At 46.7% G+C, this 15,710-nt stretch overlaps 1 protein-coding gene across 3 annotated transcripts in view; it reads left to right on the top strand.

Annotated features, from left to right (window-relative positions):
* The window catches only part of LOC8036091 (E3 ubiquitin-protein ligase TTC3), a 195,433-nt gene that overhangs the window by 173,658 nt on the left and 6,065 nt on the right, over window positions 1-15,710 (top strand). For 2 of the 3 annotated variants that reach the window (XM_040499934.1, XM_040499933.1), the window contains exons 38-42: window positions 58-218; window positions 7,885-7,997; window positions 10,798-10,883; window positions 10,988-11,126; window positions 11,880-12,128. In XM_040499934.1, coding sequence (XP_040355868.1) covers window positions 58-218; window positions 7,885-7,997; window positions 10,798-10,883; window positions 10,988-11,126; window positions 11,880-12,128 — 748 coding nt within the window. The remainder of the gene's footprint in view (window positions 1-57; window positions 219-7,884; window positions 7,998-10,797; window positions 10,884-10,987; window positions 11,127-11,879; window positions 12,129-15,710) is intronic. The other variant, XM_029987983.4, reaches the window with a different exon arrangement.

Raw genomic sequence — 15,710 nt, 5'->3', positions numbered from 1 at the left:
TTAAATTTGATGGTTTTCTTTGGTGATTGTGGGCTTCCTTCTGTCTGCGTTGTGCAGACCGAGGTTGCCCGTGCACCGGCCTCCTCCTGGAGTGGTGCCCCCCGCGGCCCCTCTGTTGTCCATTCCAAAAGTCCACTTTCCCAACGGAGCCACAGCCAGGACTGCCGAGGCCTGCCAGCCACCCAGTGGGCCCCCTCCTGGCATCGGCCGTTTCCCAGGTGATTGCTCCTGCCGCTTCCCTCTACTGTAAGATACCGCTGAAGCGCCCACTTTGTTCAAGCTTCCACTATTAAGGGAGGAAGTGGGTTCTCAAAACTTTTTTTTTGTTTATTGGCCTATCTCAACGATTTTTGGCACATGCATGCAGTTTATTGTGCTGATTTCATAACTGCTATCAGATTTCAGATATCTCGTTTTTGTGAAAAGTTATTAACAAAATAAAATATTAATTAGCTAATTTCAGGAAAAGTTTTTAATGACCTTCTTATTAAAATTTTAATGAAAAAAAGGTATCAATTGCTTCCTAAAGAAATGTCATACAAGCTAAAGCTATTTTTATTTCTATAGCACCATACAATCACGTAAAAAAATTAAAGTGAACAGAAGACATACAATAGAGGCTATAACAATGGCTAATAATGAACCGCCAGTTCTATGTACCAAAAAATATCATAATAAAAATAGCTTTAGCTTGCAGTCCAATTCATTCCAAAAAAAATAGTACCAAGTTTATGAAAATCGGTTGAGCGCAAGTGAATCAAAAAGCCTTCCTGGCCGGAGAATATGCTGAAAAAAACAAAGCTGAGAAAAAAGACTTTGAAGTTCGGGTATGCAAAAGTAACAACATTGAAGCTTTAGATGGGTGGAATGCCCTTGGTTTGAATTTCATACTAAGGGAGAGACACGGGTAGGGAAAAACAGCCCGATATGCAACAATTGGTTAGCCCTGAGAAGGGCTTTTTTAGGGGGCGTCTTCAAAACACCAGCTTGTGAATGGGCGATGGGCGTGCCTGACTCTCAGAGAAGCCCAGGACTATAATCCTGGTCTGTGCCTGCCCTGTGCCTTGTGGAGAGTCTCTTCTTCATGCTGTCAGCATCAGAGAACTCTTTGTTAGCCTTGTGCAGCCTCCGACTGTCCTTCTCGGTGCTCCTCCTGACGAGGGCAGTGCCAGCCGCGTAGCCCAGGCTGCTAGCTACGCTCTCGTTTGTCTTCCTCACTCCCTGGTTGAAGACGCTCACAGCTTCAGCAACAGCCCTCTGTACACTGTACAGTGATGCATGGGTGTTCTTCGAGACCTGTGCCCAGATGACGGAGTGCAGGCTTTCACTCGGGTTCTGCGTCTTGCCATCACTGCACCGCTGGAGCAAGTCCTTGTTGCTAAGCCTGGCAAACACTGGTTCCAGTGCTTCTTGAACAAAGCCTGGGAGGGCGTTCTTGTGGCCACGGGGTTGCTCGTTGTTGGCAACTGCTCTGTTGTAAAAACACCATGAGCTGGCTCCCTCGGGGCAGAGGTCGTGGTCGGGAGACTCGTCGGTGGACGACATGTGGCGAAGGGTGGCTTGCACAGCTTTCTGCATCGCAGGTACGTCGTGGCTGTGGCTCCGAAGGGCATAACCATAGTAGTTGGTTATCTTTTTTATCCTGTCTTGTGTCAGCCTGCCCTTTCCTCCGAGCACCTCGCCTTGAGCCTTCTTTTTGTCAACAAACGTCCGCAAGGCTGATCCCATCCTCTTGTGGACATGGTTGAGGCAGTCCTTCTTTTCAATATCCACGAACCCGTAGACAGCTTCATCTGTAAGAGCATGATGCGTCCTACTGTCTCCGTCAGAGAGGACCGTTGTGTAGCGCAGACCATGCTTCTCAAAGGACCTTCTGAACATGATGAGTGCTGCCTCCACCTCCATTCGCCCCGACTTGCAGTCTATGTTCTTTTTGCAGTCTGGCTTGTGCTCGGCCAACCACGCACTGTAGCTTTCCTCTTCGGGCTTTGGGCCAAGTGAACATCCCAAGCAGAGGTTGCAGAGGACGATGTGGTCGATCACCAGGCCGGTGTATAGCTCCACGATGCAGCCCACACCAATGTGAGACGTGCGACCCCGCGTCTTCCAGGTGCCATCATACATGACGTCAATGTTGTTCGGAAGGTTCAGAAAGTCTGCATAGAGGGTCCTCACAGCTTCAACACTTCCTGCTTCACAAGCTGCTGCTGACAGCTCACAGGCTTGCATCACTGTCGGCAAGTGGTGCTGGAACGTCTTATGGTGAAGGCCTCTGTGAGAAACGTTCAAGGCCGCGCAGAAGTCGGAGAGCGCAGTGGACCCTTTTCCAATGGACTGAATCCCTTTCACAGCTCTCATGTTGAGCTCAAAAGGCGTAATCCGTGCCTCCCCTTGAGTTCTGGGCGACGAAAAATGCTTCTCGCAGAAGCCGCACGACGGGCACGTCAGCACCAACTTCACAGCCAGCCCGTACTCTTTCTCCTTGGCTTTCTCGAGCGTAGGCGCGGCCAATCCGCACTGCCCACATTTGGTGCTCGCGAAGAACATGTTCAGCACGTTCAAATCGACGATCACGAACTGCGTGCCGGAATCTGTCTCTTCATCCTCGACCGAGACATTGAGGAGGTCGAACTTCCGTTGCGTGGCAGACTTCGCGGCCAAATCCTTCTTCAACTCATCAGCCCGCGCCGCACGTTGGGCAGTTTCGCTTGCCGTGTAGAAATGCGAGTCGAGTCGTGACGGACCAGGGCCGAAGCCGTCGTCTCCTTCATTGCTCACATCAGGGGCGGGCATCACGGAAGACGATGTAGCTGCTGGCAGCTGAACTTGCCGCATGTCCGTCTCAAGCAACGCGGCTGGCGATGCGAGCGAAGTCGTCTTGTTCCACGCCCGACGCTTCCGCTTGCCGTACGCACGCTGCGTTGAGCGCTTCACGCTAGGCATCGCGATCACTACCGATGTCTCCTAAAGACGTCGTGCTAAACGAAGCAGGCGGACGCCGAAAAATAACGTGCTTGAAGCCAAAACGCAACCGCTAGCAGACGACAAACAACGATCTCAACTGCGTTGCTGGACCTCTTGGCTCCTTCCGCGCCGCGAGGAAGGAGAGGAGGGAGAGGAGAATGACATATTTCAGGAGAGGAGGCATGCGTTTCGGCCAATAGCGACAGCGCTCGCTGCGGCCCGTGCTCCTTAGCCAATCGCTAGCTCGGTTTCTTTCTCCGGGGAAACGCGGTATTCTGTGCTTTCCCCGGGTGGACGCCATTTTTAGTGGCGCCAAATATGTAGACAAAGAAGCAAGCTTTCGAACGAGACCAAAATTGCCGCGAACGGGCGCGCACCGGCGGAGCGCGGAGGGCGCGCATTTCGACGTCGGTTTCCTCTTTCGGGAAGATTTTGGGCGCGTTCCGCGCGACGTAATTATAGTTTTTTTTATACTTTGAGTTTGAATTACGCTATAATATTTCGGACAGAGGTGCCTGGATATGTAAGGCACCCAAATACGGGATTTTTGAAAAAAGAACTTTTTTGCGATTTTTTGCATTTTTAGGACCCGCGTCCCCCCTTAAGGCACTGTATCTTCTTGGTGGCCAAGGAGGGGAGCTCTTAGTTTTCAGAGCTTTGGTGTCCTAAAGCAGTGTTGGCTGCTCAGAATTTGCCCGCAAATTAAATTGGCAAGTCGCCAATTTCTCTATTTTCTCTCTTAAGTGTTTTACTTGCCTCCTTTAAATGCGGTAGCATTTCTTTCATGCCCCCTGAAACGGGGCCGTATTGCAAAATTTTCTCAATCTTACTCCAGAGTAAATATTTCGTACCACGGCATTTGAAAACCTACCAATGTCCAGTGTTGCTCTCTCTGTGTTGTCACATGACGCAACCTGCCGGAGTAGCTCTGATTTATTTGGGTGAGATTTGGAACACAGCATTGTTGCACTGCAGTCTTCACAATGCCTTGCAAGACGAATGAGCGGACTGGACGAGCAGATAGCTAACAGGGGTGTCGACATTTTGAGTATGACTGTGATCAACGTGCTTAAAGGGATGCTGAACCGAAATCTGGATTCCCCAAAACAAGTGGCAAAAGCGTGCAACGGGATGCTACAAACACCAAAATATCACTCGTACAGCAATATCTCGAACGGATGACCTTATTTTTCAACAAAAGGAGGCGCATTTGACAGAAATGTTCACGCCATGTTTCTCTGAGAAGGAGAGGTAACGGCCTCGCGTCTTCTCCACCTCGCGGCCTTGAGGGAGCGAAGTCAAGAGAGGGGGAAATCAGGTATCTTCACGTCACGCGCCTTGTTGGCCTGGTTTAATCTCGACCTCTTTTTCCAAAAATACGGCCGTCCATTTGAGATATCGCCTTACAAGTAGTGTTGTAGGGATCGTAGCATCCCGCCTACATCTCCTGCATTGTTTTTTCTGAAATCCAAATTTCGGACATGGGGAATTAAAAAGAACTTCCTTATTTCTATAGATATCATAATGAAATTTACTTGGTGTGTTCATAACACAGACATAGGAGTAACTGCAAAGTTTCATGGAACTGTGTACGGTCGAACCTCAATATAACGAACTTCAATGTAATGAAATCCTCGATTTAACGAAGTATTTTATTTTTCATAATTTCTTGCCCATAGACCCCATGTATTTTTAGTCTCTATTTAACGAAGTCTATTTTGCTGCTATTTCAATATAACGAAGCGCCATTGCCATAGAAGAAAATAAATAAATAGACTCTAAAAAACAACTTCGCAAAAAAATTGTGGTTAAAAAAAAAATTATGCGCAAACGCGAGCGCTTGATAGGTTACTTCACGGGGACAGGCCTTCCAACGTTCCTAGGCTGCCCGAGGATACGGCGCCGGTAGCGCCGGCGAGGCATGCGGCAAAGCGGATTCCGCGGGGCTGGCCAGAAAATGCCGAGCAAAAAGTTTACACGCCATAACAGCATCACCACTGACATTCACTGATCATCATAGTCCACTGTACCGCGGGTAGCGCGGGAGCCAACTTCAGCGGGGGAGCGACGTGATGGCGCGACCGCACGGGCAGTGCCATCTAGGAGAAGACCGAGAAGACCGATTATCGTCTTACGACCGTGATCGTGATGACCGTGATGCAAAGCAAAGGCGCAAGCACACTGTGGGCGCAAGAGGGCAAGTAAACTGTGCGGGCAAGAGTGCTGTGTAGGTTGGAAACATTGGCACCGCCTAAACTAAACAGCTTTATTTTTCAACCGGGCGGTTCACTCACGTGCTTGCTGCCATAAGGGAACGTAAAGTTCTTTCTTTGGATGAGAAAGCAAACGTTTTGGACGCCATCCTGAAGAAACTGCTGAGATCACGAGCACTCGGGAAGTGCTCGACGCAATGGACGTACTGAGGAGGTACACGGCGTCGCATGGGCAGCAAGATGCCGTGCAAGCGCTCTGGGCGCTCGAACGCCGTATGACGCTGCTGCTACTGTCGGACAAGGCGCAAGCAAAACTCGCGGACTACTTTGCCCCAAAATAAATGTCATTTTCGGTGAGTTTTCATACCCGTAAAATGTTTCGGAATTTTTTTTGCATGCTAAAGCCAAATTTCGATTTAGCGAAATTTCAATGTAACGAAGTAAATTGCGAATTTTACCGACTTCGTTACATCGAGGTTTAACTGTATGTATATTATTTCTCTTGTTACAAAATCGTCCTTATCCGTTTTTTATCCCAGGCCTGGAGAATTTGAAAAAGGCAGTAGAAGTATAAAATTCGTTATGGCAACCCCTGATTAGGTTCCTCAGGGCATAACAGAGCCCCTTTTTTTTTTATTATTTCTGTGTTAAAAAATTTTAACACAACTTTGAATATTATGTAGTCAATAAAACTTGCATTCATCTATTTTTTTATTATAAATTTTTCAGTTTTTTTTTTTTTAAGGGCTTTGTTATGCCCTTGCAAAGTTACGTAGGAACAGTATAAAAAAGACAGTATGAAAAATCATTGAGCAGTTCCCGAGCTATCCCTGGGACAAGCAGGCAGTGAAAAAATCCATTCTGACAAAAATGCCCTTGAAAGTTGCACACAGATTTTTGGCTCTAGAACGACCTTGCAGGGTAGTCCAAAGTGTTCTTCGCACTTTCTTCGTGTTCCACCTATCCGACTTGATGTTGTTTGCTGGCCTTGTGCAGACGTAGGGCATCTTTTTCGACAGTTCGCTGGAGGACTAGATGCCGGCTGGAGTCCCACCGCAACCGAAATTTCTGCCATTGCCCTATAGCAGCCGGCGTTGAACCTTAACACCGGTTAATGCAATGCAGTTTCGGCAGCGATCATCGACGAATATTTGATAAAGCGGCGAATATTTGATAAAGTCGTGGCCACAGACTAGTTATTTTCAAGAGTGGAGCTAAAATCAGAAGTCCCTCTTCTGAATTTGGTGCTGCTATCATTGGCTTGTTGCACCCAAGGGGGTTAAAGTACTAGAAGAGAGCATGACGCCAGCCTTGTAGCTTCCGCAAGCAATCCTCTCATAGAGGAGTGTCCACTAATGAAAAAAACAGTGAGTGTGCAAGCGAGCTGGGGATAATTATTCATGATGTGACACCTGAGATTGGGGTGCAAAAAAATTAAGGAACTTTCAAGTCGAAGGAAAAGACAAAAGAGAATGTCTCAAAGCCTTGTGACGTTCTCCTCTGTTGTATTTTTCTTCGACTTGAAAGTTTAATTTTTCCGCACCACACTCTCAGGTGGTACGTTATGATTAGTTTTGCTCACCTAATATTTTTAGCCTCCTTGCCTGCGCTGACCGACTGAGAAGTAGCGAGAATTCAGAAGGCTACGGGAAAGTCGCACCCAGAACGAACGGAGCAATGCGTCGTCTGTTCACATTTCTGGTGCGAGTAGAATATTCCTCCCAGTATTTCTTGAGAGTTGACAAGGTATCATTTCGTGATACAAATTTGTCAAAACCAAATTTTGGGAATGTACTTTGAAGTCAGGAATTGTACTTTCCTTGGAAAATACCAGAAAAAAATACTTTAAGTGAAGTACAAGTACATACTCACAGAATGTACTTCAAGTAAAGCACCGTTTTCCTAAACCTACTTGAAGTAGTACTTTAAGTACAATGTACTTAAAGTACTTCCCAACACTGCATAATGAACACACTTGTTTTCTCGAAATATTGACGCATATTTGGGAGGGTGCGTTCATTATGCGAGGTAAACTTTTGTGGATTTACACATTTTTTGTAACTGTCGTTCAGTTGCCTATCTAATAGGGGCATTACTTTGGTACGTCAGCACCACAGTAACCATGCTCTTCAAATTACTAACCTTTTTGAGGGTGCCTTCGGCATTCTTTTTCCCAAAGAAAATGCACCCTACAAAGCTCACTCGGCACCCGAAAACGGACAACAGACGAAGACGCATTTGTTGACATCAGTGCATCCGATGGACTCAACATCTCCGGGGTCCTGGCAATCCCTTGACCCCAGCTTTGTTGGCTGTGCGTGCCGCTCGGTTACACTGTTGATCACTTCCACAACTTCCCACGTGCAGCCATAATGCTCACCTATGCTGCCATGCTTGGCTTGACCTAGCTTCTGGTGGCCTACACGACTTGGTGGCTGGCTGAGTCGAATGCAGTTCAAAACTCGTGAAGCCAGAAAATGGGGATGCATTCATTACGTGGGGGGAAAATAATTAAAATATTAAAGACCGTTGTGGGGGTGTGTTCATTACGCGAGTGCGTCAATCGTGCGAGTTAATGCGGTAAATATTTTATATGAAACTGGGCGAATATTTTTCTTAATGTTTTTGGGGTGTGCACTTATCCCCATGTTTCTATGTTATGAGCTTATTTCTTTGGACATACTTTGATGCAACCCTTTGTTTGCAGGCATGAGCGGCTCCCACTCATCCGTTGGTTCTTCGAGGGGTTCTAGTCCTGGCTCGGAGGGCTTTCCAGCCGTAACTGCTGGCACGCAGTCGGCGAGCCGATTTGACAGGGCGGTAAGTTGCACCAGCTCTGTGTGAGATACTGTGTTCTAAATGGTCTTGGGCTCTCTGCAGTGTGACATTTTCATACCTCGCTGTTTTCAAAGCCTGTGCATGTCAGCACCGTCTTACTTGTGCTCTAGGATGATATAATCCGCCAGAATAAATCGGAGCTAGCGGAGGGAAGAGTTGAGACATTGCCAGACTGTTGGCATAGTAGTCTGGTTGATTTCAATGCTAAGATCTTGCTCATGCCACTATACTCAGTCTCATTAAAACCGTGCAGTACAGCAAAAGCTACAGGCGAGAGAGCGTATGCCAACCTGTTCAAGAGAAGGGCTGGGATTCCCCCGTTCCTCTTTTCCCTCCTCTTGAACAGGTCGGGATACATTCCCCTGTAGCTTTGGCTGTACTGCACAGTTTTAGTGAGACAGAGTATACAGTAGAATCTCGATGATACGAATCTCGAGGGATCGCGGACAATATTCGTATAATCTGAAATTCGTATCAACGAAAAACAAGTCACATAAGTACATGAAAGCAAAGGGGGGCTACTTGCCGTTTATTGGTCACACTCCCGGCCCAAGAAAAGTGAGTAAGGTTCTTCCGAGTCTTTTTTTTTTTTTTTTTTCTTCCAATATCACCCAGGAGACAGTTTTGGAATGTGTAAAAACGTGCGCATGTGTCGTCGCTGACGTAGATAAAGCTCACTATGCGCTGCAGCACGTCGAGGACATGCAGTGTTTCAGCAGTCGTCAGCGGTTGCTCATCGTTAGTTACGTCGTCATCATCTCCGCTACTACCCTCCCCTTGGGGTGCCTTCACTTTGTCACTGATTTCCTCGACAGTTCGTAATCCGCAAATCACGAGGTTGTCATCCGCGGTGATGAAATCGACGGCAGATTCTTAGGTACAAAGTAGGTGCCAGTCCTGAATTGTCAAGTTTTCTTCTGGCTCCGGAGGAGCAGCCGCTGCAGGGTTTACAAATCCACGCTTGCGAAAGTAGTTTGCCGTGGTGCTCGCAGCAACATGGTCCCAGGACAGGGAGATGTAGTGCAAAGCGTCCAGCAGGCTTATTTAAAGCTCCTCGTCTTGCCGTTCGATCTTGGCAAGCAGACGCCTCACGAGAAGCCCCTTGAAATGGCACTTTACGTTCCGAATTATGCCGGCGTCTAGTGGCTGGAGGTGGCTTGTTGTGTTAGCCGGTAGAAACACCACACTAACATTTTTTAGGCGAACTTGTTTCGGGTGGGCGGCACATTGGTCGAGGAACAGTAGGATCTTCCTGCCCTGGCATGACATTTTGTTGTCAAGGTTTTTGAGAAATTCTTGAAAAAAAGCTCCCGTTATCCAAGACTTCTTGCTTACCTTATAAATGCAGGGCAAACGGCTCGCCCCTTTAAAACACCTCGGCTTCTCGAATCTACCGATGACGTTAAGTTTTATCTTTTCCATGCCGTCGGCAGTACAACAAAAAAGAATGGTCACTCTGCTTGCTCTTCTGTCTGCTCTTACAAGTCTGGCCCTTGAAGCAAAGGCTCCTCTCTGATTGTACATTGATGAAGATGCCCGCCTCATCAGCGTTGAATATATCACAGGCTTCGTAACTCGCAATAAGCGACGGGAGAGTGTTTGTCATCAAGTCATTGATGACAGATTCATCCACTTTCTTGCCTTCGTCCCAGACTCGTTCATACGCCAAGCCATGTCTAGCTTTAAAACGGTGCACTCAACCGCCCGATGCATGGAAGTTCTCAATGCCGAGCGAGAGCCCGATGTCGTCGGCTTTTTCTCTTAGCACCTTTCCATCAATGTTAACGCCCGCCGCGAACACTTCCTTAAACCACGTTAACAGTACTTTTTCAAGCTTCTCGTGTTGTGCTGTCTTCGCTTGTTTCGCATTGACGCCGAAATGCTGGACGTTTTTCATTATTTGCTCTCGTTGACCCACGATGGTGCAAAGGGTCGAAGGTGCCAGGCCTAGCTCTTTCGCCAAATCCTTGCGCTTTCTTTTAGGGTCCTTGTCCACTTTTCTCAGAACTTCAAGCTTCTCTTTATAGGACAGCGATTTTTTTTTTGCGAGACATGTTCAAGTCGCAACTCACGCTGGACAGACGAGGCAGGATGAGGGATATCCTCCCGAAAGTTTGTTGATGAAAATCGCACGAAGCTCAACAGACATGCACGTGCGGCCGAAAACAAAGGCTGCTTGCTCGTTGACGTTTATGTCATCAACGCCGATTCCAAATGTCATTTCTAGTGTTCACTCGAGTGACTGGGAGTCGCTAAAACACGTTTATCACGTGACAATGAAAATAAAGCAGCAACCCTGGAGTAGGTGATTGCGAGTTACTCCAGCAATCCGAATTTGAATCACGTGACAATACAGATAGTGCAGCAACGGTGGATGGCGGTATGTTTTCGAGTTTTGGAACACAGCCGCGGTTATTGTGATTGCGGCGCATATGTAGAAATAACGGCAAAAAGAAAAATGGCGGTTACGGTTTTTGGAACCGAGTGATGCCGCCCTAAAGGATGTGTAGACGTTGTCGATCATTGTTCGTATGATCTGCCGCGGCCTGATGAAGCATTCGGACTATCCCGAAACGTAACACATTAGTCTTAAGGGACTTTGGCCGGGGATTTTGAAACTTCGTATCATCCAGAAATTCGGATGAACCGTGATCGTATCATCGAGATTCTACTGTAGTTGGACATATCTTTAGAAAGTGAAGATTTTTGCATGGAAATTTTCTCGTGCATATGGGGCTTTTAATTTCTTCTGCATCTATTTATATGGCGATGTTTTCTTTAGGAGGCAAGCGCTGCAGCCGAGACTCCAGTGGCAAGAAGTGAGAAGCTGTTTGCAAAGCTTTCTTCCAAGTATCCGAATCACTCGGGGTAAATGCCTGATTCCTACCTTCTCTTAAGATTTGCCCTTGGGTATGGTGCTCGCTCAGAGAGGTTAAACCTTTTGAGTTGTGTTTCTTTGCTGATGCGTGTAGGGAGGACATAAAAGCTGCCCTACAGAAGGTGTACAAGGAATGCAATGGCCTCAAGGGCATGACCATTGCACAGATCATCAAGGCCACTTCAAAAGTGATAGAAAGCAATTCAGCGGCCGCTTCCAATGCTGCTTCCTCAGTAAGTGTGCCAGCATTTCATTCGGTTCCTTTGGTGTTTTTACTTCTTGAAGCAGCCTTCATCTGCTCTTTTTGATGAATGCTCTGTGACGTCGCAGTGAAGCTTTCCGAAATGCCGGAACTGCTAAAATTGCGTCATCTGAGATTGCAAAATTTCCTAGACAGTCTGAAACAGGGTCTAAGCTGTTTCACCTCATCCACTACTAGGAACCCAGGTATTCCTAAAAATACCCCAAGCTTTCAAATTTCCTTTACAATACCTATAATTTTTTTTTGTCCAGTTTAAGCATTATTTTAGAAAATGAGTGCTATCCAGTGATGCATATTTATCTGCCAAACGCTCTTTAGTGTGAGTTGTTTACAAGGTTTGTAGGCCTCTGCACCACTTTATTGCATCGATGCAGAGACTAGGTGCAGTTCCTCGGCTGCTATCGAGAGAGGTAGGCATTCTTTGAGGTTAACAAGTTAGAACCCCAATTAATAATGTGGTTTCCACATTTATTGGCCCGAAGTCCAAACAGAATTTCACATCTTCTTTAATTATCATCGCTCCTGTTGGCTACTTTTTGAGGACCCCTCTGTCCACCTTTATTGGTTACCGCCTATGCCTCCCGTAGCATATCTGCCCCGATCGTGCGCAATTTCGTAAAATGGACCCCGTAGATGTGTTTGCACAATGTGCATTCCAACGCTCTATTTAACGGCACGCGACTCCCGCCCAAGACTAACCCAAGCTGTTGGCACGGTTGCCAAGGTGTCCGTTGTCAGGATGTCGAGGGTCGTTGGCACGCTGAGGGACATGAAACGGGAGAGTGCCAGGCCGACAGTGGATGTCCAGCAAGGGCAATTTCAGCGTTCCTGGGCTCCGACCGGACCCGCTGGCAATGGTCTGGAGGCCATGCGCTGGAACGGCAAGGACTCCCAGTGCAGCATCTGCCTCGAGGACCTGGATGGAAGCAGCAAGCAGATGCAGACATCCTGTGGTCACAGCTTCCACGAGCACGTAAGGGACTGCTCCGAGGCTGAACCTTGACTGGGGGGTGGGGGCGCCTTGTCATTGGCGGAGGAGACCCTTTGTGGTCACCAGCAGAGTGAGAATGGCGGGGAGAAGTTTCCGTCGTCCTGCCCCCAGCACAAACTTTCTAGCTTCAACAATGCTTTGGTGTTTTGGTGCAAACTCCATCAAGCCGATGAGAAGCGTCTCGTCGGCTTCGGGCATGTACGTGCACCCAAGCACTGCGGATAGCAAGAAGCGCATATAGAGGTCCTGCTGTCCTCACCTCGTCAGTGACTAGTGCCATTCTACGAATGTGCTCGAAGTAAACTTCGGCTTTTACGTGCGTGCGCACAAGTCGCATGCAACGCAGTTGGACCGAGTGCAATGATCTGGTCGCCATGCTGTTTGCAGCGGGTGCTCACCCTGTCACATTTCCCCGAAGTATGAGGAGTCTGCACCAACAGTCTTTCTTCACGCATTTTCTTCACACCAGGACTAGTAACTCGTATCCCGTTACCCTGCCAAGTCGTTGCAGCAGGCCTGTGAGAATATTTTTAGACCTTTTATATTATTCGCGACTCCAACTAACTATAGGTGGCGCCACTCATTTTCCAAGATGGCGGTTATAGTGAGGGTCGGAGATGCGTGCCGCTGTTCAGCCTGTCTAGTGTGCTGGCTTCACTGAGCGACACAAATTATTTGTGGTAATACGAGGAAGCTAGGGTGTTATGAGCGCAGGTCACCTGTTTCCCCTGAAAACAAGAACGGTGTTTAACGTAAAATTAATGCAAGGATGCGCGTTTTAATACTGGAGCGAAACCGAAACTGACCTCTATTTTGGATTTAATTTCTCGACATAGGTCTTAATTTTGGGACTCTTTCATAACTCAAGCTGTGTCTCTCATCGTAATTATTTAGTTAGAGAAGTTGTTCGCGGAAACATTATTTTGTGACATACATTTCGATCCAGGCTATTTGTAGTTGTTGATGAAATTAATGCTGATATTTGTACGTTCTCGCTGCCTTTTCTCGCTCAGATAATTGTCGTGGGAAATATGTAAATGCGGGCCCTTTTAATGGATTTTGGGTGTTTATATGATTCATTGGTTTAACATTATTCCCAGCAGATTAATAATATAGTTCACATTTTTAGAATATGTCCCCAAACCGTATAAATTAATAAACGCTGTTCTAACTGCAACAATCCAAAGACGGAATCCGAGTCAGACAGCTGAAGTATGTGCGAGTTTCTTTTTATAGCAACGCGGTCACACATAGGATTTTATATTCCATCCAATGTTTGACTGTTTGTCTATCTTGATAACGATGTCAGAGTTTTTCATGCGCTAAATAGAAAACAAACTGATACCATTCTGGAAATACTATTACGGCTAAACTGCGTATTTGTTGTGATCGTAGCGTTAATTGGGGGCATAAATTTCTGCGATTTGTAATAATAATAATATTATTAAAATTCAGATATTTTAATACGTAATTTTTCAAGTTCTAATATAATTTGTTGCTTATGATCGAATTTGAAACACGCGAACAATTCTGACAATCAAATGTGTGCTAAATATCATCGCTGCTGTCAATTGCAGCAACTTTAATTACCAAGTAATAAAATAAAACTAGTATAAAATCAATAAAAAATTCTAGCTAATGTAAGAAATTCATGTAAAATTGCATTATGGGTAAAGTATGTTTTGATATCAGTGTCGCGACTTTTAGCGATCGGCAAAACATCCCAGAACGCCGCCAATATCCTTCCAAACCAAATGCAGAGATAAAAAAAGACATATTTTGTATGTACCAATTTTTTCATAGCATTTAATTACTTTAATTTTTACGCTCGGTCGTTTTGCCAATCTCAGCCTTTCAAGTTCGAAGGAACGCCTACCTGCTTGCCCGTCTGCTCACTGCAGCACGTTTCGTTGGTGTTGGAAGCCGGTGAAACAGTAGTGAGTGTTTGTATTATGTACACGAGCGAACGCAAGCGCTGTGTGTTTGTGTTAGCTTTGCGTGTTCCACACTGCGCGTGCGTGGAGCCCGAAATTGTGGTCCTGGATGGCGCATGGCGATGAGGCGCACGCACAACGTGTCGCACGGAACTCTAACACAAACGCACAACGCTTGCGTTTGCTTCTGTATGCGCAATACTAAACCTATCCAGTAACGTACAATCCCATACCGGCTGTAGCACTACGTTGGGACAGTGAAAAGTGTTATTTGATTGGGAAATGATATTTCGCGAGCCGGGATCGCGAGCAGTTCCGCCGCGCCCGCTGAGCAGGAGAATCTGGGGACCCTCACTAGAGCGCTTCCCGTTTCCGCCGCGGGAGGGCGAGCGTCGAGCTGGAGACGCGAATAGTGCACTACAATCAAATGCATTTATAATGTTTGTTTGGCTGTTTATGCCTGTTTATTGAGGAAGAACTAAGTCCTGGGTCTATTTTTTGCGTGTTAAAAAAGCACTGTCGGGTCAGTCATATTTCTTTCTTTTTTTTTTTTTTTTTTTTATCCGAAACAATTGAAAACGATGCCTGGACATTGGCTACAAAACTCGGTATTTGTGAAGTAAAGAAAACAATTACCGAAAGCAGAATTTGAAGTTCATGCGCGATCCGCGCCAGTGCAATGACGTCAAAGATTGGGCTGTCCTGCAACTCATTTCTCTCACGCCTCTCAACCGTCCATACCCGAAGTGTCGTGTTCGCCCACGTCCTGCGATCACGCTCTCCTCCGTGCCTGCCCCCTATCGCAGGCAAGGCTTCACTTTCGAGTTTGAAGTTCTTTTAGGGCCCTTTCAGCAATCTCAAATTCTTTGAAACGGTACGAGGTCAAAGAGAACGCGCAGTGAAATTTTGTGAGTGACATGAGGGGCCACGTCGTGCCAGTTCTGCATATAAGCCTGGCCCAACGGAATCACAACTGAAACTACGGTACAGAGACACCAAACCCTGTTGTTTTGACCATTTAACGATTTCCTTTTCAAAGTTTTGAGATATCAGGCATTTAAAAAAGATAGAAATAACCTAAGCATTTCTCATGAGTTGTGAATGCAAAAGCGTGCAAGCCGCTCGTCCGCTCCCTTTTTCGTCGGCGGTCGGTGCGTGTGCTCTCCACCTTGGACGCTCTGTGCTGATGGACACGCAGCGCCATGGGGTGAGCGGTCGCGGAAACTGACGAGCGCAGCGGTCGATGGGAGCCCCGTTGACGCGCACCAGCCAATAAAACCGAAGGAAACTATCTGCCGTTTTCGCGCTTCAGACTGATGACGCCAGAACGCTCCATGGGACAGTTAATGCTTTTGCATTAAAAGGAGAACTTGGTTCGTTTCCCCGACTCACCAATCATCCTCAGTGCTACATGTGCTGAGTGCCGCCAGCACTGCCATGTTTTCCGAGGGAGTATAAAAAGCCAGGAGGCAACATCACTCCCGATTCCGATTTTCGGTATTTCAAAAAGAAGGGTCGTACCGCGTTCGCAGTTGCGTTAAAAAACATGTTTTACAAATACCCTTATTAAATATTATAGAAATGTTGCTTACAAAGCTTCTAAATTTCATAATTTTTGTCGTCACAAATA

The sequence above is a fragment of the Ixodes scapularis genome, unplaced genomic scaffold (assembly GCF_016920785.2).
Source record: "Ixodes scapularis isolate PalLabHiFi unplaced genomic scaffold, ASM1692078v2 PGA_scaffold0__279_contigs__length_252992795, whole genome shotgun sequence".
In the NCBI taxonomy this organism is placed as follows: domain Eukaryota; kingdom Metazoa; phylum Arthropoda; class Arachnida; order Ixodida; family Ixodidae; genus Ixodes; species Ixodes scapularis.
The sequence above is the reverse complement of the archived record's forward strand: the minus strand, read 5'-3'. Positions and strand labels throughout refer to the sequence as shown.